General features: G+C 51.9%; 2 protein-coding genes across 4 annotated transcripts in view; both read right to left on the reverse strand.

Annotated features, from left to right (window-relative positions):
• Nucleotides 1-26,378, reverse strand: part of ZBED4 (zinc finger BED-type containing 4) — a 45,487-nt gene that overhangs the window by 6,386 nt on the left and 12,723 nt on the right. The window contains exons 1-2 of one of the 3 annotated variants that reach the window (XM_058740969.1): nucleotides 24,514-24,702; nucleotides 15,380-15,476 (exon numbers count right to left, since the gene is read on the reverse strand). The gene's annotated coding sequence lies outside the window, so the exon portion shown is untranslated. Of the gene's footprint in view, nucleotides 1-15,379; nucleotides 15,477-24,513; nucleotides 24,703-26,378 lie in introns of those variants that run through there. The other 2 variants (XM_058740968.1, XM_058740967.1) reach the window with 2 other exon arrangements.
• LOC131483726 (collagen alpha-1(I) chain-like) lies at nucleotides 41-25,370 on the reverse strand. The gene is made up of 8 exons (XM_058682084.1): nucleotides 25,337-25,370; nucleotides 24,116-25,194; nucleotides 23,567-23,686; nucleotides 21,323-21,702; nucleotides 20,841-20,945; nucleotides 479-666; nucleotides 237-390; nucleotides 41-194 (listed from the first exon to the last, which is right to left on the reverse strand). Exons 1-8 carry the CDS (start codon nucleotides 25,368-25,370, stop codon nucleotides 41-43), a joined length of 2,214 nt encoding a protein of 737 aa, XP_058538067.1.

Below are 26,378 nucleotides of genomic sequence, written 5' to 3' on the forward strand. Positions count from 1 at the left end.
CGGCCCGGGGAGAGGACGCGGTTACTGTCTGGCCCCAGACTTACTCCGTGGCCTCCAGCGTCTGGGCAGACACAGCGTCCTCGGCCACCACGGGCCCACCTGGCCCACCCGGGGCCAGCACGGCCTGGATGAGGCCGCCAAAGGGCAACGGGTGCCCAGGGCCGACCATCTGATGAGGTGCCAGCCGGCGGGGCCTGCGTCCCAACACATGGTGAGGAACACTTCATCCTCGTCACAGCAGCTGCAGGACAGCCCGGGCCCTGGGGCTCCGGCCCAGGCCCGGCCAGGGCCAGCTGGCCATCTCGGGTCTGCCGGAGCCAGCGCCAGCCAGCCACTCCCCGCAGGGGCGGACGGCCCTCCTGCCGGGGCCTCTGGCCACGGGCGGTGGTGCTGGTGGGATGTGAGTGCCGAGAGCCACCCGGTCTGTACCCCTGCCCGTGCCCCCGCCTCGGCCAGCTGCCCGGCCCCTCGACCTCACCCGTCAACGTGTGGCCGGGCACACAGACACGGACGCCTGAGCGGGGGCTGAGCCGGGCCCTGCCGCGCAGACCGAGGCTGTCCACGGGCAGTGCCCACTGGCGGCCACACTGAGCAGGCGAGCCATCGCCAAGTGCAGGAGCCACAGCGGCGACGCCGGCCCAGAAGGCGTTCCGGACCAGCGCGCTTCTGAGAGAAGGAAGCACAGTCAACGGTGATGCCGCAAGACCTGCTCACGCGAGCCCGGCGGGCAGAGCAGGGTGGACGGTCGCCCTGATGCACTGTGCACGCTTTTCAAAACGGCTACTCTCACCAGAAGCAAACACAGGTTCTTCAGAAAGCATCCCAAAGAACGAACTCCACAAAGTTCGGCCAAGTGGTCAGAATAAAAAATAAGCTTGTGAATCCGTATCAGTAAGCACACAGGAGCAGGCCACCAGGGGCGGGAGCCGGCAAAGAGTGCAAGATCACTACACAAACTGCATTTCCAGAACACTGCATGTAATTACACGGTTCACACGTATAATTACACAGAAAACACAGAGAACGAAGAAAAATGAGCAAAGAGTATGACGCTATAAAAACGAAAACCCAGATTTGGAGGAGACTTTTTAAGAAGTAGAATTACGAGGGGCGCCTGGGTGGCGCAGTCGGTTGAGCGTCCGACTTCAGCCAGGTCACGATCTCACGGTCCGTGAGTTCGAGCCCCGCGTCAGGCTCTGGGCTGATGGCTCAGAGCCTGGAGCCTGTTTCTGATTCTGTGTCTCCCTCTCTCTCTGTCCCTCCCCCGTTCATGCTCTGTCTCTCTCTGTCCCAAAAATAAATAAACGTTGAAAAAAAAAAAAAAAAAAAAAAGAAGTAGAATTACGAGTATATATAAAATCAAAACATCAATGAGACACCCACCAGGACGGCTGAAATCAAAACGACAGCCAGTGACAAGCACGGACACAGATGTGGAAAAACACTCATCCACCACCGGCGGGGATGACGGCGGCGCGGCCTCTTCGAAAACCACCCCGGCAGCGTCTCAAACGTAAAGTCGCCCGTGACCCAGCAATCCCGCTTCTGTGTAAATACCGAGAAGGGAAGATGTGTGTTCACTCAAAAACCTGTACGTGGACGGCATCAGACAAAAGGCGGACGCGACCCGCCCCCCACACACACCCATGAGTAGATGAAAAACGCGACGTATTCCTCCGATGGCAAGACCGTGCTCACCACGACACAGACGAACCTCGACGAGCCTCGAGGCTACAGGAACCAGACGTAGAAGACGGCACGCCGTGTGCCCGAATTCATACGAAATGTTGAGAGAGAGACAGAGGAGGGGAGAGGAGGCCAGGGGGTGCGGAGCACAACGGCAATGCTGCTGACGGGCTGGGGGCTTCCTTCGGGGCGATTACAAATTCTGGGATCAGTTGCAACCTTACCAATATACCACAGAAAGGTTTACCCCGTGGTGTGTGAATGACATCTCAATAAAAAGAAATTATAAATGCGTAACTACGGAATGAAAATAAAGGGGAACGGGTGATTAAAAGCAGCTGAAGGAAAAAATAATCAACTGAAGACGGATCCAAAGACGTTCCCAAGAAGGCAGCGCTGCCACGGGAGCAGACGGGAGACACGGCGCGCCGGCTAGTCACACGGTTGAGAAGCAGGCGGGGACGGAGAGGTGGCATCTGATGGGCTCCCGACAGTGTCCAGAACGACGGACAGATGTGGAAACACATGCAAGCATAAAATACACCACACAGACCGAGCGGAGCAATTATCTGAATCTTGATCCAAACTGACACGTTAATGAAAGCGAAGAACAAAGAGGGGGGGAGAGAGACGTCATGCGGTGAGACTAGCTGGAATCCAAAAAACATAAATCTAAAAAATTATGAAGACAACTGGAGAAACCTGAACACTAAGTGAGCCTCTGAATCTATTAAGAAAGTATTTATGTGGAGAGTGAAAATGGTGTTTGGTCTTTTATGTTCAAGTATTGACAGATGAAGCGATACGCTGCTGGGGTTTTGCCTCAGAATAATCCAGTTTGGGGTGGGGGCAGGCAGAAGCTACAGATGGAACGAGACTGACCGCGTATGGACGATCATGGAGCAGGCGCAGGGTGGCGGTCACTGGGGGCACTTTACGGTTCTCTCTACTTGTGGGTATGCTCGAATTTTCCATAATGAAAAAGATATTTTGTAATGTTTATTTTTGAGAGAGAGCATAAGTGCAGGGGAGGGGCAGAGAGAGAGAGAGAGAGAGAGAGAGAGAGAGAGAGAGACAGGAGAGAATCACAAGCAGGCTCCATGCTGTCAGCACAGAGCCTGACATGGGGCTTGAACCCACCAATCCTGAGATCATGACCTGAGTGGATGATCACGAACTGGATGTTTAACTGACTAAAGCCACCCAGGCGCCCCCTTAAAGAAAAAGACTTTAAAATCAAAGACCAACAACTCTCCTAAAAGTAAATGAAAATTCCTTTTAAAATTTTAACAAATCAGATTCAGTAGTAAAAACGTGTAACACACCAGGACTAAACAGGGCTAATCCAGGACTACAGAGTTCATTTAACATTTGAAAATAAGTCAATACAATTCACCACAGTAAGGAAAATGAACAAAAACCATACCATCATTTCAGTAGACGCAGAAAAAACATTGGATATAATTCAACACCCAAGGGCGCCCGGGTGGTTCAGTCGGTTAAGTGTCTGACTTCAGCTCAGATCATGGTCTCACGGTTCGTGGGTTCAAGCCCCGCGTCGGGCTCTGTGCTGACAGCTTGGAGCCTGGAGCCTACTTCTGATTCTGTGTGTGTGTGTGTGTGTGTGTGTGTGTGTGTGTGTGTGTCTGCCCCTCCCCTGTTCACTCTCTGTCTCTCAAAGGTGAATAAATGTTAAAAAAAACCTTCTTTTAATTCAACACCCATTCATGATAAAAATTCTCAGCAAATGAAAACCAAAAGAAAACTTTATCAACCTGATAAAGGACATACAAAAACAGCCTAGAGCCAATATCACGCATGCTACTGACAGAGGCGGAGCGCCACCCCCCCAAGATCAGCACAGGACAAGGGTGTCTGTTCTCCTTGTGTCCAGTTGGCACCACACTGGCAGCAGGAGCCAGGGTGGTGAGTCAAACAGAAGAAACAAAAGACGTACGAACTGAAAACGTAGATGTAAGACTGTCTTCATTCATATTAAACATGTTTGTGTGGGTAAAATCATAAGGAATCTACTAAAAATAATAAGTCATTTAGAAAATTATGAGATACAAAGCAATTGTTTTTGTACAGAGAAATAATTGAAAGATAAAAAATTTTTAAATTCTACATTTAACATACAAAAATATAAAATGTGTACAGATAACGTGAAAATGTGCGTAAGGCTGTAGGCTGAACAGTGAAACAATACTAAATCGACAGAGTTCACAATGTGGAAAATCCAATATTGGCAAGACATCAGTGTCTCCTGAACTGACATATAAATTCAGTACAATTCCAATCAAAATCCCCCAATTTCTTCTTTTTTTGCCATAGCTGATAAGCAGAGCTGACAATTTACATGGAAATATAAAGAACCAGGAATAAATAAAATAATAATTTACTCTTGTGTAACACAGGCAGGTGCGGGGGGCCGAGCCCCAGTCGAAAATCTGCATGTAACTTCTGACTCCCCCAAAACAACTACAAACAGCCTACAGTTGACCAGAAAAACACAGTGACCCTGAACAACATGGGTTTGAGGACTCCTTATACACAGATTTGCTTCCCAGTAACCACAGTACAGCGCTGTAAGTGTATTTTCTCTTCCTTAGGATTTTCTTAACATTTTCCTCTCTTCCTTAGGATTTTCTTAACATTTTCCTTTCTCTAGCTCACCTTACTGTAAGAACGTGGTGTATGATAAATGTAACACAAACAGCCGATTAACACACACTTTACAGGTTATATGTATTTTGAAGAAGAATGGAACTGGAGGACCTACCTACAGGGAGTTCTGCTTCTGGCCACGAAGGAGGGGGGCTTACCCGCTCACATTCGACAACTAGCGCACCAGATAAAACACCCAAAACGTTGTTTTCCAGACGTGGGACGAGAGGGAAATTGGAAGCACCGGATGGCGATCCAGGACGCGGAGAGCGACGGTCAAGCTCGCTGCCTTGAGCACAGCCTACCGTGCAGGGAGCGGGACCCGACGCGGCCCTGGTGCTCCCCCTGCGTAGTCAGGCTGGAACCTGCACACAGAGCCCGGGAGATCCGTACAGGGTTCCCTTGTCCCAGGCTGATGGATCTGCATCAATTTAAGGAAACCGTTCTTGGAGGATCAGTGGGAAAAGCTGATGGAAGGACTGCCTGGGCTCCCAAGAGGAAACAGCAAGAAACCCAGCAGGAGGCTGAGAAGAAAGGCCGCCCCAACAAGCCAAAGAGGGGCACACTGCAGCTAACGTAGTCGTACCCCAAAACAAGCCTCAGCGGCACCGAAAGGAATGTATGACGTCCCGCGCCCAATAAAGGAAATGACTGTTCAAAATGGCCGACATCAAACAAAAATTACCAGATGCACGAAAAAGCGGAACATGACCCCTAACCGGAGACAACCATCAGTAGACAGAGACCCAGCTATGACATAGATGATAAAATTAGAAGAACGTTAAAACAGGTATTATGAATATATCATTTGAGGTAAACAAAACGATAAATGTGATAAGGGGAAACTATAAATGAAATTTCTGGAGACGAAAATACAGTATTTGAAATGAAAAATATACCAGATGGGGTTAACAGCAATTTAAACACAACAAAAGATCAATAATTATGAAGACACAGTGATAAAAATAAAACAGGATGGGGGCGCCTGGGTGGCTCAGTCGGTTAAGTGTCCGACTTCGGCTCAGGTCACGATCTCGCGGTCCGTGAGTTCGAGCCCCGCGTCGGGCTCTGTGCTGACAGCTCAGAACCTGGAGCCTGCTTCTGATTCTGTGTCTCCCTCTCTCTCTGACCCTCCCCCCGTTCATGCTCTGTCTCTGTCTCAAAAATAAATAAATGTTAAAAAAAAATTAAAAAAAAAATAAAACAGGATGAAACAAAAAGAAAAACAACTGAGAAATTTAAAATTTGTGCATCAGGGGCACCTGGGTGGCTCAGTCAGTTGAGCATCCAAGTCTTGTATCACCTCAGGTCGTGATCTCGAAGTCATGGGATCGAGCCCCACATCGGGCTCCATGCTGAGCAGAGCCTGCTTGGGATTCTCTCTCTCTCCCTCTCTCTCTGCTCTTCCCCTGCTCACGCTCTCTCTCACAAAATAAACTTAAAAAAAAAAAATCAAACAACTTTGTGTATTAAATGAGATTATTGGGTGAAAAAATGCAGAATGAGAGAAAATATTTGCAAATCATGTATTTGAGAAGGACTTAATACCCAGGAGAAACAAAGAACTTCTACAACTCAACAAGGACCCAATTCAAAAATGGGCAGAGGGCTGGACTAGACTTTCTCCAAGGAAGATACACAAAGATGCTCCGCACCATCAATCGTTACGGAAGTACAAACCAAACACACAGGGAGAGATCACTTTGTACCCACCAGGAGGGCTAGCACTTAAACATAATAGTCAGAAAGAGATGAAGAGGGGCGCCTGGGTGGCGCAGTCGGTTAAACGTCCGACTTCAGCCAGGTCACGATCTCGCGGTCCGTGAGTTCGAGCCCCGCGTCGGGCTCTGGGCTCGTGGCTCGGAGCCTGGAGCCTGTTTCCGATTCTGTGTCTCCCTCTCTCTCTGCCCCTCCCCCGCTCATGCTCTGTCTCTCTCTGTCCCAAAAATAAATAAAAAACGTTGGAAAAAAAAAAAAAAAGAAAGAGATGAAGAAAAAGTATTAACAAAGATGCGCAGAAATCGAAGTGACGTTCCTCAAAGCCTGACAAGGCTGCGTCTCTTACGTGGCTTTCTGCCCTTTGCGTCTTTGTGAAGTATTTGCCTGAGCTTTTACTAGGCTGGGTGTTTTTTTTCTTTTTTTAATGTCTATTTATTTTTAATTCTTTTAAATGTTTGTTTATTTTTGAGAGGCAGAGCATGAGTGGGGGAGGGGCACAGAGCGAGGGAGACACAGGATCCAAAGCAGGCTCCAGGTTCCGAGCTGTCTGCACCAAGCCTGATGCGGGGCTCAAACTCACGAATCGCGAGATCGTGACCTAGGCCGAAGTTGGATGCTTAACCGACCCAGCTACCCAGGTGCCCCAGAGTGTCTTCTGTTCTAATGAGGCGACTCTGGGTGGGCTCCCGGGTGGGCACTGGTCACCAGAAAGACCACGCCATGATTAGAAGCTGGGATTTTCACCCCTGCTCCCCATTCTCCAGAGAGGGGGACGGGCTGGGGGATCCAGTTAATAACTGATCACGCCGATGTGATAAAACCTCCATAAAAATCCCCGAAGTGTGGGCTCCAGGGAACTTGTCGGTTGGTGAGCACGTCCGTGTGCCGGGAGGGTGACACGCCCCAAGTCCACAAGGACAGAAGCTCCTGTGCACGGGACCCTCCCCGCACACACCCTGCACCTCTCCGTCTGCTGTTCGTCTGTATCCTTCGTCTAACCCTTCCCTACATGATCGACGGACGAATGGCGCAAGCGTTCCCCTGAGTTCTGTGAGCTGCTCGAGCAGGTTATCAAACCCCAGAAGGGGCTCACGGGAATGTCATCTGGAGCCGAGTCGGACAGAAGTTGTGGGCAACCCGGAACCTGCCAGTTGGGAATGGCGTCTGAAGAGGGGGGCAGTCTTGTGGGACTGAGCCGCTCCCTGGGGGATGGGACGCTGACTCCAGGCAGACGGTGTCAGAATGGGGTTCAGCTGTAGGACACCCCGTGGGGGCTGGAGAACAGGTCACTGCGGGGAAAAGCACCTACACATTTGGTGGCCAGAAGCGAAGTATTCTGTGAGCTCAGAGTAAGAGTAAAGGAGAAACCGGAGAGCCTCCCTAGACACACAGATAAAAAGATGCTTTCGAAAAGGCAGGGGTTTGGGGCGCCTGGGCGGCTCAGTCGGTTAAGCGTCTGACTTCGGCTCAGGTCATGATCTCACGGTCAGTGAGTTCGAGCCCCGCGTCGGGCTCTGGGCTGACGGCTCGGAGCCTGGAGCCTGTTTCGGATTCTGTGTCTCCCTCTCTCTCTGTCCCTCCCCTGTTCATGCTCTGTCTCTGTCTCAAAAATAAATAAACGTTAAAAAAAATTTAAAAAAAATTAAAAATAAAATAAAATAAAAGGCAGGGGTTGCCAGATTGAATAAAAAGCAAGACTAACTCTGCCTACAAGAAACACACTTTCTTTCTTTTTTAATGTTTATACTTTTGAGAGAGAGAGAGACAGATCATGAGCAGGGGAGGGGCAGAGAGAGAGGGAGACACAGAATCCAAAGCAGGCTCCAGGCTCTGAGCTGTCAGCACAGAGCCTGATGCGGGGCTCGAACCATGAGATCGTGATCTAGGCTGAAGTTGGACGCTTAACTGACTGAGCCACCTAGGCACCCCAGCAAGAAACACACTTTAAACATAAAGACACAAACAGGTTAAGAGCCAAAGATGGAAAAGACATGCCACACTGATACTGATCCACAGAAAGCTGCAGTGGCCACATTAGCCTCCAATGGAGACTGAGAGGGACGTGCCAGGGACAACAGGGATGCTACGTAAAGTGACAGAGGGCCAGCTCATCAGACGTGCACACCGGACAGAACTAAAGGGAGACTAGAGTGAGTCACAATTACAGAGATTTCAACACGTCTAATGCAACAGTTAGTTCAACGAGCAGTCAGTAAAGATAACAGAAGTTTTACGGACACTATATCACATGCCCCGAGTGACATTTATTGAATGTCCAACCAACAAAAACAGAACACATGTTATTTACAGGTACACACAGAACATTCATCAAGATCAACTGTTCCAGGACAATAAAGCAAACCTCCGTAAATGTGAAAGGTCTCCGATAAGAGGGGGACTGAACGAGAAACCAACAACAGAATGATATCTAGAAAAATCCAAAATATGTTCAAATCAATAACCCTTCTATATTAAGCCAAGGGTCAAAGACAAAAATCACAAGGACAGTAAAACAAATTTAATCCCAAAGGAAGCAGAGAGAGAAGAAAACAATAGAGAAAAGACATGAAATCAATGAAACCAAACACTGGTTCTTTGGAAAATCAATACAATTGACAAACTTCTACACAGACAAAGACAGACATCACCACCACCAGGAACGAAAGAGGGGTGCCATCTTAGACCTCGCACATGGTCAGGATGATAGGGGAATACACAAGCAACTGTATGACCACAAAATCGGCAACTTCTAGGAAACCGACAAACTCCTGGAAAGACACATTACCGAAACTCAATAGAGAGATGACCCGAATAGCCTTTAAGAAATTAAATTTGTGGGGCACCTGGGTGACTCAGTCGGTTAAGCATCCGACTTTGGCTCAGGTCAAGATCTCACGGCTCGTGGGTTCGAGCCCCGCGTTGGGCTCTGTGCCGACGGCTCAGAGCCTGGAGCCTGCTTTGGCTCCCTCTCTCCCTGTGTGTCCCTCTCTCTCTGACCCTCCCCCACTCATGCTGTCTCTGTCTCTCTCAAAATAAATAAACTTAAAAAGTTCAAAAAACAAAACAAAAATACCAGAGTGATGAAATCAGCAAAACCCAGATGACAGGAAATTCTTCAGGAAACAACCCAGTTTCCTTAACAAACAAATTCCACTTGAATCCTGACCTGAACTAGCAAATCTATATAAAAATATTTTTTAGACAATGTGGGAAATTTGGATACCAGGTATGTGATATAGAGATTACTATTAGTTTTAAAGCTGTGATAAAGGTATTGCAGATCCCACTTTTGAAAGAATGCTATCTTTTCAAGACACTTACTGAAACACGTCCAGGTAAAATAGGGTTTCTGGTGTTTGCTTCAAAATAACTGAGGGGGGGATACAGCGAAACGAATGGCCACGAGCGAGCAGCTGCTGCAGCTGGGTGACGGCGCGTCCTAATCTCGCACTTGCATGACAATTATTTTAAGAAGGAAAAAAAACCCCAATGAGACGGACTGCCGACTTCTCAAGAGAAGCCATGTGAACCAGGAGACAAAGGAATGGTACCTTCAAAGTTCTGAAAAAAGGCCAAACCAGAATTCAACACTCAGCAAAAATATTCCTGCAGAAACTGATCTAAAATAGAAACCCCGTCAGACAAGGCAAACGCCAAATGTGCCTGTACCGAAGGAAAGGCGGACGGGGCTCCTTCAGGCGGGAATAACGCAGCCCCACAGGGAAGCTCAGTGACGCGGAGACGATGACAAGAATAATAAAAATAGTGGCGGGTGCTCGGTACGCCCCTCACACCTGGGGACCCGTGCTTCTCGAAACTGATCAGTGGAATTAACTAAAGCCATCAAGACACCCACAAACCTATGCGCATGTGCATCATGAATAAAAACCGTAGTTCACCCTGATAGCTCCCACCTCAACCCAACACCACAGATCCTTTTAGTCTCCCCCTTTCTGCATCTGTGGCTTCTTTTTCTGGCTCCCGCTATCCTTAAAGATTTGCCCATTTGCTCAATCCTACAACATCCAGAAAGGAGTTTCAGAATACTAATGCGGACCACCGAGGAAAAACAAGCGTTTGAACTCGAGACGGTGATTTATAAACGTTTGTGTCTGGGCTTGTGGGTTTAGCACTGGGTCCAAGAGTTTCTTGGGTCGGTCTTCCCTCTTAAACGTAGTTATTTTATTCCTTTGAAACACAATTAGGTTCACTTGTTTCTGTCGATAACACAGCACAGAACTAGAACAGCAAAACCAAGATCTCGAGGAGGACATCACCAACGAGGCAAAACCAACAAGCAATTTCCTTCACTCCAAAATAGAAGCACAGAGAACAAACCAAAAACGTGTCCAAGGCCTACGTGTACGAGGTAGCAGCCCTGCACGGGACGGAGCCGCCCGGGGTCTGACACGATGGCAACCCCAAAGCAGCTGCAGGTATTCACTGGACGTCCGGAGGACGGCGTTTCCCGCCCCACGATAAAGCTGATGTGTGTCGGCGGTCCGAGGTGAGGTCCAAAGAGGCTGGAGCGGAACAAGCAGCCAGAAACTTCCTTCCGGGGCAGAGAGCTGCGTGAAACTGCTGGGAACAGACTAAACGGAGCAGCTTGGGGAGAAAAGCAGCAAAGGGTCGAGAAGGGGCCTCCGAAAGCCAGCCGCTACTCCAGAGCGTCAGGACGAGGGCCTCTGAGGGCCTCTGGAATCTGCGGCTCCGCGTCAGACCAGCCAGCGCTCCAGGGCGTGACCGGAGGCTCAGGACACAACTTGTGGCGTCGCAACTGCCATCCCCCTTCCCCGCGGGAGCCATGGAAGCACCGGCCCTGCAGAGTCCCACTCGGCAGCTCGACCGCTACCTGACCTCCGTCACGGGTCCCTCGAAAAGCCCCATTCACAGGGCACGGCTGTCACGTGAGCCGATTCAGAGCTCGCTTTGTGACAAAAACCCTTTCCCCGGGGAGTCTGTTGAAAACAGCTGCCAAGGCCGCAGGGCCAGCTGGGGCCAGCAAGCGCCTGGTCACAGGTGTAAAGGGAAGATCCGGGGAACAAGAGGTCTACAGGGAGCTTTGAAAAACTCCGGCCAACTCCCAGGGATGCAGAGGACACGCATGTGCAGAACGGTGCATGAGCCCTGGAAAGATGTGAGCGGCCACCCCAACCCCTGCCCTCTGGCTGCAAGCAGAGGGTGAAGGTGACGACAGAGTGCTCCGGGACAGACGCACACACACAGCCCCCGGCAGGGACGGCAGACACACCGATTCGAGGCGTTTAAGGAGGTCTCGGACCAGGGGTGAGGGGCCGGGGGGAGGAAGTCTCAGACCAACTGACCACGAGGCTCACTAAGCAGAGACAGCAGTGGCCAAACGCTACAAAGAACACAGACTTTCTAGAATTAGTTCGGGAAAGCCATGGAAGAAATAGACTAAAACAAAACAAAACTCCAGCCACAAAAACAAACACGAGAGGGAGGAGGATCTGATGTCGTCTTCAACAAAATCAAAAGTATTACAAAACATGCAAAGAAGCAGGAAAGCATGGCCATATACAGAGGAAAACAGTCAAAAGAAACTGTCCCTGAGAGGACCCAGATGTTAGACTTACTAGACAAAGACCTTAAATTGGGCATTATAAATGTGTGAGCTGAATTAAAGGAAACAATGTACACAGACGATGTATAAAACATATAACATCTCATCAAATAAACATCAACATACAGAGAAAAATCATAAAAGAGAACTAAGCAGGAATTACGGGATGTTGAACTGCAGGACAATGGACACATTCACTAGAGGAACCAGCACACTTGAAGGCAAGTCAGCGAGAACAGCCACGTGGAAAGCCAGCAGGGGAGCATGGCCCTCGACACACCTGCCCAACATGGCCCACGTGGCCAGAAAACACGGGTTACACTTCAAAGGGCTAAAACTATACAAGTGTCCGTCACCCACAATGCGGTTAGGTTATAAAACAATAACAGAAGGGAATCTGAGAAATCAATAAATATTTGGAAATAAAAGCACATTTCTAAATGATCCGAGTGTCAGAAAGAAATTACAAGGGAAATTAGAAAGTATTTTCATCCAAATGAAAGTAACACACCAAAATTTAGATGTTGAAGGGCTCAGAGAGAAATTTATAGCTTTAAATACCTGTATTAGAAAAGAAGAGGGGTGCCTGGGTGGCTCAGTCGGTTAAGTGTCCGACTGCAGCTCAGGTCGTGATCTCACGGTCCGTGGGTTCGAGCCTCGCGTTGAGCTCTGTGGGGACAGCTCAGAGCCTGAAACCTGCTTCCGATTCTGTGTCTCCCTCTCTCTCTGTCCCTCTCCCGCTCACACTCTCTCTCTCAAAAATAAATAAACATTAAAAAAAATTTTTTTTTAATCTTCCCATAAAGAAAATCGTAGGCCCGATTAATAGCTTTACTGGTGAATTTTATCAAACACTTACAGAAAAAACACTACCGACACTCCATGAATTCTTTGAAAACAGAAGAGGATGGAAGACTTTGCAGTAGAATGAGCAGAAAGAGGCCGCACCACCTCCATATCAAAGTCAGGCAAAAACAGCAAGAAAGAACAGCTCACTACATACACAAAGGAAGCCCCACGTTTTTTCCCACAGTACAACAGGACTGCAGAGGAGGGGGCACCAGGAAGCTAGAAAACGTTATGTGAGTCGTATCTCCTTACATTTCAGAAAAGCTAGTATTATATAAAAATAAACGTGGCAGACAGAATGACAGGGTATGCGGAGTTACACGGCAAGGAGGAATTCTTAACCAGGCTGCACGTGGAGTTCAGTAAGATCATCCTGGATTGTGTGGATGGACCCAGTGTGATCGCAAGGGTCTTTACAGCGAAAGGGGCAGGAGAGAGACAGGGAGTGACACCTTCAGAAGGAGGGCCGCGTGACGTGGCCCTGTTGCCTCTGATGACGGGTGCCCATCGGCCGCGGAATATGGGCGTCCTCCAGACAGTGTAAAAGGTGAGGAAACAGACTCACCACTAGCACCTCCAGAAAGAAAGGCAGCTTGCCGACAACACCTTGATTTCAAGCCCAGTGACACCCGTCTCAGATGTGACCTCCAAACTGATTTCAGCCAAGTTTGTGATAGTTTGTTAAAGCAGCACCAGAAAACTTATACGATAAGCGACAGAGAAAATTATGGCCAAATCTCACAAAAGGATGAGAGAAAAAATAACAAAGAGCAGAAAGCATCCCCTAGGAGGCTCAGGTGGTTCACCTCTGACTCTTGATTTCAGCTCAGGTCATGATCCCAGGGTCATGAGATCAAGCTCCATGTCCGGCTCCATGCTGACAGCACGGAGCCTGCCTGGGAATCTCTTCCTCTCTGCCCCTTCCCTGCTCATTCTCTCTCTTCCTCTCTGGGGAAAAAAAAAAAAAAAAAAAAAAAAAAAAAAAAAAGGCAGAAAGCATCTCTACAGATAATGAAAGCACATCAGAAAAACATAACCTCAAATCAAACTATATGAAAACTGTAATGTATTTCAAAAGAAACTAAAGATATTTAAAAATAAAACAATGAACCACCTAAGTCAGGATAGGAGAATACAGAGATGAGATTATGGATCCTAAGAAAATATTACAGGGCGCCTGGGTAGCTCAGTCGGTTGAGTGTCCCACTCTTGACTCCAGCTCAGGTCACGATCCCACGGCTCGTGGGTTCGAGCTATGCTGACAGCATGGAACCTGCTTGGGATTCCCTCTCCCTCTCTCTCTCTGCTCCTCCCCACTTGCCTATATACTTTCTCTCTCAAAAATAAACAAACAAACATTAAAAAGAAAAAAAGAATAAAAACTAAGCTAGAAGCACCATCAGAACAAGTAAACTCCACAAATGATCACTTAAGACAAACAGCAAAGAAAAATAATTTTTTTTTTAACAGAAAAAAAAAGAAGGGCTAAAAAAGACTAGAGAAATGGACTGAAAGGCTGATGAGAAGATCCAACAACACACACGTAATGAGAGCCCCTCTCCTCCCCGCAAAGTCGGAGGGGACAAAGCAAGGGAACAGAACACTGAAAACTTAAAAACCTTTCCTGAAGTAAAACTTGTGAACCTACATATTGACAGAGCAAGCCGTGTGGATGAGAATCCATGCCCAACAATTAACACTAAAAGAGAATGCCATTCTGGCCAAAAACAGAGTCACTTATATTGGAAAGAAAGTAAAATTATCATGCATTTGACAACAATGTTTTATGCTAGAAGAGAGTAACATATTTAAGATATTCAAAGGAAGAAAATGTGAGCCGAGGACTTTATATCCAGTCAAACTGACTTTTTAAAAAAATCTTTTAATGTTTATATTTATTTTTGAGAGAGAGAGAGAGAGAGAATGTGTGTGGGGGGGGGAGGGGCAGAGAGAGAGGGAGACACAGAATCCGAAGCAGGCTCCAGGCTCCGAGCTGTCAGCACAGAGCCCAACGTGGGGCTCAAACTCATGAACCGTGAGATCATGACCTGAGCCGAAGTCGGACGCTCAACCGACTGAGCCACCCAGGTGCCCCAGTCAAACTGACTTTCAATTGCAAAGGACACGTAAAAACTGTTATTGGGGCACCTGGGTTCAAGCCCCATGTTGGGTGTAGAGATTACTTAAAAATAAAATCTTTATTTTTATTTATTTATTTATTTATTCATTTATTCATTTATTTATTTATTAACGTTTATTTATTTTTAAGACAGAGAGAGACAGAGCATGAATGGGGGAGGGGCAGAGAGAGAGGGAGACACAGAATCGGAAGGAGGCTCCAGGCTCTGAGCCATCAGCCCAGAGCCCAATGCGGGGCTCGAACTCACGGACCACGAGATTGTGACCTGAGCTGAAGTCGGACGCTTAACCGACTGAGCCACCCAGGCGCCCCAAAAATAAAATCTTTAAAACGCATTTAGTATGCTTAAATCTGAGTTCATGGGACGCCTGGGTGGCTCAGTCAGTTAAGCATCTGACTTCAGCTCAGGTCATGATCTCATGGTTTATGAGTTCAAGCCCCCCATCGGGCTCTGTGATGACAGCGCAGAGCCTGCTTGGGATTCTCTCTCTCTCTCTCTCTCTCTCTCTCTCTCTCTCTCTCTCCCTACCCAATTTGCATGCTCTGTCTCTCTCTCTCTCAAAAATAAAAAATAAATACGTCAACAATAAAATCTTCAACTGGTCACCTTTGGAGGAAGATAGAAGATGGATTATTTTGAAACCTGGCAGAGAGAAGAGCCAAGCATTTATCTCGGGTGTCCTATGCGAACCCGAGCCCTAGATAACCAAACGACGGTGACAGGGTTCTCTTACTGGAAGTCCAGCTCATACACGCAGCTGCAGTAACAGCAGGAGCATCACCGTTTTGTCACTTGCCTGGAATTAACGCATGTCGTCCGTGCGTCGTTGGCTGCCAACATCGAAAAAGAAAGACACTGCACGTTAGGTGTCTCCTGATGGACCACAACACCCCTGTGAAGGAGCCTTGCCGAGTCAAACCCGAATCTGATCAAACCTCTATATCCAACTACCCCTTTCCAGGAAACCAGGGAGAGATGACACTACACGGGAGGACCGCCATCAGCGAAATCCAGACTGTGAGAACCACAAGCCCAACCACAAAAAACTTCCACGGGAGGTGGGGGGCGAGCTACAGATAATACTGAAATGCCATCTAAGTCAACAGGCAGAACTTAACTAGGACTTGGAGGTACGGGATTCGGTCACAAAACTACGAAGAAAAGCAAGGACGGACTTGCCATAAAAGCCAGGCTGGCAGTTACTTCAGTCAGGACGGCGGGGGGCGGTGGAGGAGACACGGATGAGGGGTCTGGGGAGCCAGCAGAAGTCCGTTTCTTGACCCAAGTGATGGTCACAAAAGTGTCCACCTTATAACAACCCATCAAACCACACGCTTACTTCCTGGTCTCTGCGTCTGCGCTATACTTTAAAAAGGTTTAAAAACCCAAACCGTATGAAACCATGTTGATGAGGGTGCTGTGGTGTTGGTTCCAGGGGCCAACAGACTGGCAGAGACTGGAGAGCCCGGGGACAGGCCCACGCACAAGGTCTGCACACAGCAGACTTTTGACGCTGGAGACGCTGGAGAGCAGCGAGCAAGGAGGACCTTTTAAATACATGGGGCCACGACAATTAGATGTCCGTGTGGAAAAAATGACACCTGACCCTAGTTCACGCCATCCCCCAAATCGACGGTCACGCTAAAGGCAAAACAATAAAGAACGTAAGATGGAAAAACATTCTTACGACCTTGACTTAGAGCAAAACAGAACTACCAAGGGAAGATGGACAAACCAGGCCACATTAAAATTAAGAAACTTAAAAATCAAGGAAATACAAATGAAATCCAGAACACCATACACCCTGTAAAGCGGCCACACACACACACACACACACTGAGCCGACAGTGCCAGGGGCCGGACTAGGACACGCAAGCCCAGCCACCCTGGAACACACTGCAGCCCCCCACGCTATCGTGTGACCAGTCACAGGGTCACGCCCACAAGATGCCTGGAGACCTGCAACAAAGGACAAATCCAAAAACGTTCGTGGCAGTAATCACAGAGGTGTAAGTGGCTCCCGACCGCAGATAACATGTCGTGATAGGTCCGTGCGTGGGATAGCCCACAGCCACGACAACGAAGAAACTGTCATAATATCCAGCAACCACGACAGTGAGCAGAACACGCACTGCATGACCCCCGTATATGAACGACAGTGGCACAGACCCGGAAAACAAGGGACTTTGGGACTGGGGAGCACGGGGGTGGCGTCAATCTCTCGAGCTGGTGACGATTCACAGAGATGAGCACTTGTCCGCGTGTCTCATGCTTCACGACACAAGACTTACACTCTGGAAATCACCCACACAGCCCCGGCAGCTGCCCCCCAGTGCCCACCACGGCTGCCTTCCTGGCGCACGGGAGGTCGGCCAGGACCGTGCCCGGTGCAGGTGGCCGCCCACACAGACACACGTCTACAAGGGGATGCGCAACTTAACTGCAGTCATCGTGAAAGGCTTTCACTTTCTATTTTATACAGTCCTCTGTTGCTTGACTAATTTTGTGCATATTATTTCATAATCATAAGTAGCAATGATATTGCTAATTTAAGAAAACCACTGTCATCTGATCTAGCAGCTTACTACTAAAGAAAATCAGCTTTTCCTACTATTTTGGTACAAATTAAAGGGGAAAAAAAGAAGCGTGTTATCTTTGGTTTTCAAACCACAAAAGGATTATGCTACTGTGGCAGTTTTGATCAGTCTGCATAGATAAAAAGGACCAGTAGGTTTTTGCCACCTACCCCTGGAGAGGATTTCTCTGGATGGTTCTGACCCTACTCTCCAGCAAACAGAAACAGGGTGACCAATGACAACGTGTCAAACCCAGAATCCTTCTAGAACAAACTTCATCATCCTGTCCACGGCTGGCTGCCGCTGCTTGCAGCCCAGGGCCCCCGGGCCCCCGAGATAGGAGGCCGTCCCAGGTCTCTGCAGCCCCTGGGGCTCCCTGATGCTGACTGAACATTGAGCGATTAAGGAAGCGATGGCCCCCTTGGAAGGTGCGACAGCAATCTCAACTTCCAGAGCAATGGAAGGGCGGGGGGAGACAGAAAGAAGGCACCCCAAAACCAAAGTTCCTTCAACTTACGGTACGTTTCTTAGCTTCAAAGACAAAAATACCAAAAAGTAAACGGTAGCTTCAGAGGTTCCTTTCCATAGGCTAGACAAAGTAAGACGTATGGACGTGCTCGGACTCAGAGAGGTTGCTGTTCTTTTACCAACGGGACAAAAGAAACCACCTTCCAACTCCACGGCGCTGAAGTACAGAGCAGAGTCAGCGTCCGGGGGGCAGAGCTGCCCGGCTGTCACCCCGGGCCGCTTGCTAACACAGCCGTCTGTTTACTGATCTCAGACACTCTGGGCGCCAAACAGCCATTTTAGTATTTTTCATTTCTCACAGCCACATCGAAGCATATTAAACGAACACCACTCCGAGATACCAGGTCTCACCGGGTCGGGCCGGCAAAGACTGGGTGCCGGACACACCCTCCGTCTGCGAGGCCGTGACAAGCCTTCAGGGGACCACACGCTCGGAGGGGAATCTGGGAACCCCTGCTACAGTGACATCCTTGGACGCAGCAATCCCACCGCGAGGACCAGACCCCAAAGACAGCCCTCATGCAATATAAAATAACACCTGCCAAGGCTGGTGACTGCAGCGTCCTACCGAGGCCGGACCACCACTCCAACACTCGTCGGGAAGGACGGACACATTCATAGGTGCTGAACAGAACAGTGAGGCACACACGCAGTGTAAGAGTACCTGCTACCTTTTATGAAAGACCAGCCGGGAGCTACACACAGACGTGTAAATACTTGGCTTTGCGGGACAAAGCAGACACAAAGATGACCGCCTGTAAACAGTAGAGGAAACAGGGACGGGGTGGAATTTCTGACGTCTTCCATAGGATTTTGACTTTTGAGCCGGGTAATTATTTTGAACGTAAAAATAAAATCTAGGGGCGCCTGGGTGGCGCAGTCGGTTAAGCGTCCGACTTCAGCCAGGTCACGATCTCACGGTCCGTGAGTTCGAGCCCCGCGTCAGGCTCTGGGGCTGATGGCTCAGAGCCTGGAGCCTGTTTCAGATTCTGTGTCTCCCTCTCTCTCTGTCCCTCCCCCGTTCATGCTCTGTCTCTCTCTGTCCCAAAAATAAACGTTGAAAAAAAATTTAAAAAAAAAATAAATAAATAAAAAAAAAAATAAAAAATAAAAAAAAAATAAAATCTAAAACTTCCTCATCTGAAACAAACAAACCGAATTTTTTGTATCAAACGAGCAACATAATGACAGACAAAAGAATATCCATCAAGAGGCTTGTTTTAAAACGCACTGTTTTATTACTAATACGTACTAAGAACAAAAGGAAAACCCTCAAAAACAAAAGCACCTTATGGGGGCCTGGCTGGCTCAGCTGGAAGAACACAGGACTCTTGATCTCAGGGTTGTGAGTTCGAGCCCCACATTGGGTATAGAGATTACTTAAAAATAAAATCTTAAAAACAAACAAACGCGAAAGCACCTTAAACTCGGCTAAGTAGTGTCGTTAGTAGTAACCCAGTATTGTAACATCACACCCTATTTTATGTATACTTGTCCATAAAACAAGTAATTATGCCAATGATATTAAGAATCAAGATTTTTGGGGCGCCTGGGTAGCTCAGTCGGTTGAGTGTCCAACTCTTAATTTCGCCTCAGGTCATGATCCCAGGTTGTGGGACTGAGCCTCGCACTGGGCCCCAGGCTGCGCATGGAGTCTGCTTGGGATTCTCATTCTCTCTCTCTCTCTCTCCATCTGCCCCTCCCCACCCCACAAGCCTGTGCACGCACGCTCTAATTTAAAAAATGTATGTATATAAATCAAAGAAATTAAGTAAAACTTTAAAATAATTTCAAATCTGTACTGAAAAACTCAGGATGATCTTACAATGTTTTAAAAAAATGTTTCATAGTTCTGTCCACGAGACAGGTGCTTAGAGCAGCAATCACGCACAAACACAGTGAACACATCCAACACCCAGGTCTCGGCTTCTAAACACTTTTCTGCACTAACAGGGAGCAAAGCACTTTGGAGCAGTGCCTGATGGCAGGTCGGGAGAGGGAAGGAAAGGGCCAGAGAGGTGCTCTCACAAAGATGCCGAGTGAGGGGCAGGGGCCACATCGCGGGGGCTCACAGCTGCTCAGCTATCACCGCGTGAACGCCGAAACACAGAAGACGTTAATAGATTCTAATGCAATGAGTAAATAAAAATCCATCAGTCTGCACTGCTACTCAAAATAGAAAAAGGAAAAACAAAAGCGTTTGCCACGGTGAAGGTATGACCGTCTGCCCCCCTGACGAGTGGTGATAAAGGGAGAGGGCCCGGCGTCTGTCCCCTCTTCCCAGGATGCCCGGGTGAGAGGGACACGGATAAAATACACAACATAAGGAAGCCGGCCTCGGTGGCAGGACGGCCACCGAGAACGGCGCGGCAGGCGGCATCCCCCTTGGGAGAATGTGCCGCCTGACTCCCACCCTCTTCCCGCCAGATCACAGCACACGGGGAGCCAAGTTAAATGACACAGTGCAAAACAGATCCCGAACACGAGGCACTCACAAGACGACCGTCCTAGCCTCTTCAAAGAGTCAATGTCACGGAAAACAACTGGGGTGTGGGGGGTATTATTCCAGAAGAACAGACACTAAAGAGATATGACAGCCAATGCAATGACACAGAGTAGACTCTGGTTTGGAGAAATCAGCTACTGGTTTCAGAGTGGCCGGCCCACGGGTGCGAAGAGACCACTGTTCCGCGTTCTAGACGTGATCAGCGATGGTGCCGCTGGTCACACAGAAGAGTCTCCTTTTGCCTCTTCTTGGGAGAAAAGGGCATTTAGGGGTGAAGCGCTGGAAAACACGCAATTGCCTTTGCAGAAGTGCGGCCAGCGCCAGACGGGCCGAAGGTGGCGGTGATGGCGACACGCCGCCAAACGCTGTCAGAAACTCCACACGTAACCTTGAAAACACTGAAGCGTATTTGCATCCAGCCCTCCGTGAGCCGTCCAGCGCCCAGGGAATCAATGAGCCACAGCGACAGCCCGCCCGGTTCACACCTGGACACGACCGTCTTCCCACAAGGTCATAAACCGGGACCAGGTGTACGTGGGCGAGTCACTTTACACACCCCGAGCGGGAGTAACTGTAACCGACACGTTCTAGGGCTGGACACAGCACCACGCGCCTCGAAGCCGGAAGTTCCACCAGGGCCGCTGCGCTCACACAAAGGAAAAGGATCATCCAGTACCAGCTCCACGGATCTGGGGGACAGATCCGAGAGCACAGACAGCTGCTAAGGGTTAACCTCAGAAACCCAGAACCAGAGCCCTTCCCGTGAGACGCGGTCAGACACGGCGATAAGGCTACCTTGGAAACAAAGCACATTCCAAAGCAGGCAAACAGACTGTGCTAAGGTCAGCCGGTCCCCGTGCTGTCCCTGAAACGTTCTGGGCGGCAGACCAGGGCTCCTTGGTCGGTTCCGCTCACTCGTCTCGTGGGTCCCCTTTACCCGACACCAGCACCCTCGCTCGCTGCCTCCCCCTTCCCGTGGGGTCCAGGGCGGTCCCGCGAGGGCTAGGCTGAAGCTGCTTCTGTGGCTGGAAGCTGCTAAGAGTCCCGAAAGCGTCCTTTTACCTACAGGATGTGGAACACGGCCTCTGTGACAGGGAGACCGGAGGCGTCCGGGAAGAGCTCCCTGCTCCCGACGCCGCTCCCGCGAGTGGAGAGCAAGCGAGCAGACCCTGAGGGGACGGTCAGTTTGCGGCGGCTGTGGATAAAACGCAGCCCCTCACGCTTCACCTCTGTGGGGGCGCTGAAGCAGGACAGAGCACGTGCGGGGCCACCCAGACGGAAGAGCCATCGCACGGAGGGCACTCGGGTGGGCCAGCAGGGCACAGCCCCCTCACCCTGCTCCCCAGCCCAGGAGCAGCGGTTTCCAGGGCACTCGGACCGCTGGGGAAGGGCCGGGTGCGGCTGCGGACAGGCCTTCACACGGCAGGTGCCCACGAGGGGCGCGGCCTGCCGCACACCGGGCGGGACCCGCGGGACTTGGGCTCAAGCAGACGGGTCAGCCTCTCCGCCACACTGCCCCTTCTTCCTTGGGGTCTCCGTCTGTAGCCCCCAGACCCCTGGGCTCGGACTCCGTCCAAGAAGGGGTCTTCCCGGAACGTACTTCTCAAGCAGAAACTGCCCTCACCTCTGCCTGCACCTGCCTGTATTTTCTTGGCCGGGCCTTCTTCTCTGGTGTAAGTCTATGCCCAGCGTCACCGCTCAGGCCTCCTCTTCAAAACCACTACTGCCCCCCGCAGGTAGAACCCTGCTAGGTACCGCGTGAGAGGCCAGCATACCTCACAGTCAAGCACCTGTCCCTCTCAGGAACCCCTGCCTCAGAAACACGGAGCACGAGAAGGAAAGGCTTTATTTTTCTCCCAGCAACGCTTCCAGAATTTGAACTACCCACAGCTCGTTGTCAAATAACCGGCAAGGAAGTGATGTGAGCTATTTCAGAATGAAGAAAAATCCGGGCGATGGAAAGTGGGGTGAGGGAGAAAGGCAGGAAAGACAGGGCTGTACCAAGGGTGAGCCCCTGGAAGGGGAGAGGACCGGAACCCTGTGGAGTCCAGACCCCGAGGCCGCAGGACGGTCGGGGCCGGCGGCGCACTGTGACATTTCCGCGCAGCTAAATTCAGTAAAACACAGAAGGTAAGTGAGAGCCACGGACTCCGACTGCTTCTGTTCTCAAGCCCTGAGATTCAAGTAGTGTCTTCAACACCAAACAGTAATTAGAAGAAAGGCAGTCCAGCCTCGAAACGGTGTGTCGTGTGCAGAGAATGCTGGTGAGGAGGAGTCCAAGGGGCCGCTCGCCACCCGTCCGAGGCCCCCCGCACCAGGTCCGCGCCACGCCCGGCGTCACGCACCTGCTTCCCTCCCCTCACCAGGCGATCATCGCCGCGAGGGAGTCAGACCGCAGTCTGGAGACCACAGGAGCTGGCGCCAGGCAAGGAAAGCCGCGACACGAGGTGCAGAGAGGCCTCCCCTGCCGCTCAGTCTCCAGACTCTGCGCTGTGGGGACAGGGTCTGGATGGCAGGTCCTCGCGCTGCCTCTGCTCCGTGAACCCTGCGTGCCGCTGCACCGCAGCGGAATGGGATTCAATCAACTGCTCCAATAACTTACTTTAAATCTCCCTCCGAGCTGTTAGGACGTTCTTTTCGCAGCCTGTGTTTTGCGCCAACCTCCTTACTTGCACGTAGGGACATTAGAGAACAGTGTTTTCACACCCAAAATACCAGGAATAGCCAGAACGGTATCAGGAAGGGGTAGCTGTCAAGGAGACTACCTGTCAGGTAGACTGAGTCCAAGCTCCCTTCTGACACAGGAGGCTGACCGGGTCCCACGGAACTTCTGAGGACGCCCAGAATTTCTCTTACCCCGTGCTAGGTCTTTCAGCGAGAAAACATTAAGCAGATATGCCCCGAGCAAGGGTCAGGGAGGTGAGCACAGGGATGGGCGCCAACACCCCACAGGAAGCCCTCCAAGGAGATAGAGTTCAGCTCCTGTGAGCACTTTCCTCTCAAAAGAAAACTTTGTTGAGTGACCAAAATTAACTCCTAAGTGAAATCTGACTTAGTCAAAGCACTTTTTTAAAAACTCCAACTAACTCCTTCCAAGCCTCCCAATTTTATCACCACAATACAGACAAAACAAACACTAATATTTCTAATAAAAAGTCACCAGGATGCCCTTGCCCTAATGAACTGGCCTCGTTAAAGCCTGAAAAGCATTTTTTTTTTTTAAACCATGCACTCGATTTACTCAGAGTTGACTTCAAAACAAATAACTTCCCTTTTTTACAAAAAGAAGAATGCCAACAGAAGCTGGTACTGATGCCTGGCGGAGACCTCTTCCAGAGAGGCGCGCGGGGTCCCCGAATGTCACCCCAAACCCGCGGAGGGCGCCAGGGGGTCGCCAGGGCTGGGCTGGGGGAGCCCCGCGCTGCAGGCGCTGCGGGACAGAGACACAAATGCCCGGGTCCGGGTCCAGACCAACAACCACAATTGAAACCCGTGTGAAATTACGCTTTGCCATTCGATTCCTACCTTACTGATTAAATCTGAACGGCGGTGCCCAGAGGCACGACGACCCAGGGCCCCGCAAGCATGCGCCTCCTAAGACACTAGGACGACGGGCCGTCTCTTCCTGGAAATACCCCTGAAGACGAGCTACACCGAGAAAAAACCCCAAATGCGATTTGTAGGGCAACTCGCTGTGGTGATGGGGGCCAAGCGCTGGGAGAAGGCGCGCCCAGGACCCCCGGCCCCCGGCCCCGCACCTCGGGGCTCCGCACCCCGTCCCGGCCGCACCAACTTTCTACCACTTGAGATGTTTTGTCAACAAAATCCTGCCGTCCGGAAGACGCGTCTCGGGCGCAACCGGCGCGGCCCGCCACACGCCAGCTGTCAGCCGGGGGGCCGGGGGGCTCAGGGCGCGGGCCGGGGTCGCGGGGCCGGGGCCGGGGGTCCCGGGGGCGGGGGGCGGGGTCGGCGTCGACCCCAGCCCTCCGGGCACCGCGGCCGAGTCGGGGGCGCGGGCGGGGTCCAGGCCACCGCAGGCCGCGCCCCCAAAGCCGCCCCCGGCCCGGCGCAGACAATGTCGCGGCGCCCCCAGCCCCCCAGCCCCACAGCCCGACCCCGACCCCACTTCGACCCTCGCCCCCTGCCCCCGTCCCCGTCCCGGACCCCGACCTCCGACGGCGCACCGGGACGGTCGGGCCCGGGGCGCGAGCTCGCGGCCGAGGCACAGCCCGCTTCGGCCGCCCGCCGCGCACTCACCGCGGGCGCTGGGCTCGGGGCGGCGCGGCTCCCGCCCGGCTGCGGACGACGGCCGGCGCGGGCGGACGCTCCCATTCATTAGCCGCGGCTTTGTCTGCCCCCGCCGGCCCCTCCCGCCGCCGCCGCAGCCGCCCGCCCGCCGCCCGCGACGCCGCCGGACGCTGCGCCCCTCCCAGAGCCCCGCGCGGCGCGGGGCGGGGCCGGGGGCGGGGCCGGGCGGGCGGGCGGCACCAGGGAACCCAGGCGCGACTGTCGGGGCGAGCCCGAGCCGACCACGCAGGCGCGGTCTCCGCCCCCGCGCCCGGCCGGAACGACCACGCAGGCGCGGCCCCGCCCCCAGGCCGGAGCGGGCCTGCCACGCAGGCGCAATCCCCGCGCGCCGGCCCCGCCCCCGGGCTGCTGCGGACCGGCCTCTGAGGCGCCGATTCCGCACGCCGGCCTTGTGCCCGGGCCCGGCTGAGCCAACGGCGCAGGCGCAGTCCTCTCGCGCCGGCCCGGTCCCCGGGCCCGACTGGGCGACGGCGCAGGCGCAGTTTGGGCGTCCCGGCCCCGCCCCCGGGTCGGCTGGCGGGTGGGCGGCTGCAACGTCTGCGGGCGGTGGCGGGTGTGGCGGCCTGCGCCGCGTTCCTGGGTCGCCTGTTGGCGGCGGCCCGCTCGCGGTGGCCCGGCGCCCAGCCCGTCCTGCAGCAGAGCCGCGGAGCCTCGGGGCGGGGACCCCCCCCCCCCCCCACACACACACACACACACACCTGCGGCGGGCGCGGGGCCGACCTTCCCGCGGGGCCCACGGTCGCGGGACGGCCGCGCCGGGAGCCCGGCTTACCTTGAAGCCGCGCCGAGTGTCCTCCTTCGTGCATGGTGCTGCGAGGGCTGCCGCGGCTTCGTGCGCCGTGCGTCTAAGCCCTTAATTCTAAGACGATAAGGTGCTTCCATGCGCGGCCTCGCTCACTGCAGCACGGGGATTAAAACTTAAGCCCTGCGGGGGGCCGGGGAAAGACCCTCTGTGCAGCGCCCGGCGCCCCGGCGACCTCGTCCTGAGCAGCCCCTCGGGGGAAGGCCCGGCGCCAGCAGGTGCTGAGCGCGCGGGAACGCGGGCGGGCTTCGGGGTGTGTACGCCTCTGGACGTGTAATGTGCAGTTGCCGAATACAGACTTGTGTGCGGGCCGCACAGATGGTGCACACTGAACTTACCTTGTGTTGTGCGAACGTGAGACAAGCGTGCACTTTACAAAGTCTGAACGATTAGGTGAGTAGGCTGTGCCCGCTCCCGCCCAGCGCCCGGCACGCCTCCACGACCCTCTCCTCCCGGGCTGCGCCCTCTTGGGCCGTTCCTTCCTCTCCAGCCTCGGCGGGTGGGGGCTTGACTTCCGTGACTGAGCGAGGCCGACTGGCCTTAGGACCTTCACAGACCCGCTGTAACGCGCTTGTCTGCTACCAAATCCCAATGGCAGCGACTGATTTCTTCTGTTCTCGCTGATGGGTCCCACTTCCTAGAATGCTGCCTGGCACAGAGTCCTGGTGGACCCTTGTCATACAGCTCAGGGGGCAGCATACGTATTATGGCCACCGTCCAAATCCAGCCAGCCGTCTGGTTTGTTTGTTTTGTTTTTATGGCCTCGGAGCTAAGAATATTTTCTCACTTTTCAATGGCTGGGGGAAAATCAAAATAAGAGTAATATTTCATGACGTGAAAATTACAGGAGATTCAAACGTCAGTGTCCTGATGGAGTTGTACTGGAACAGGACCAAGCCCGCCCACTCACGTCCTGCCTACAGCAGCTTTCCCAAGGCACAGGCCAAGTTCAGGAGTCGAAAGAGACACGTGACCGCAACAGCTATGAATACCTGCTATCTAGCCCTTTGCA

This window comes from Neofelis nebulosa, chromosome 8 (assembly GCF_028018385.1).
Source record: "Neofelis nebulosa isolate mNeoNeb1 chromosome 8, mNeoNeb1.pri, whole genome shotgun sequence".
In the NCBI taxonomy this organism is placed as follows: Eukaryota; Metazoa; Chordata; class Mammalia; order Carnivora; family Felidae; genus Neofelis; species Neofelis nebulosa.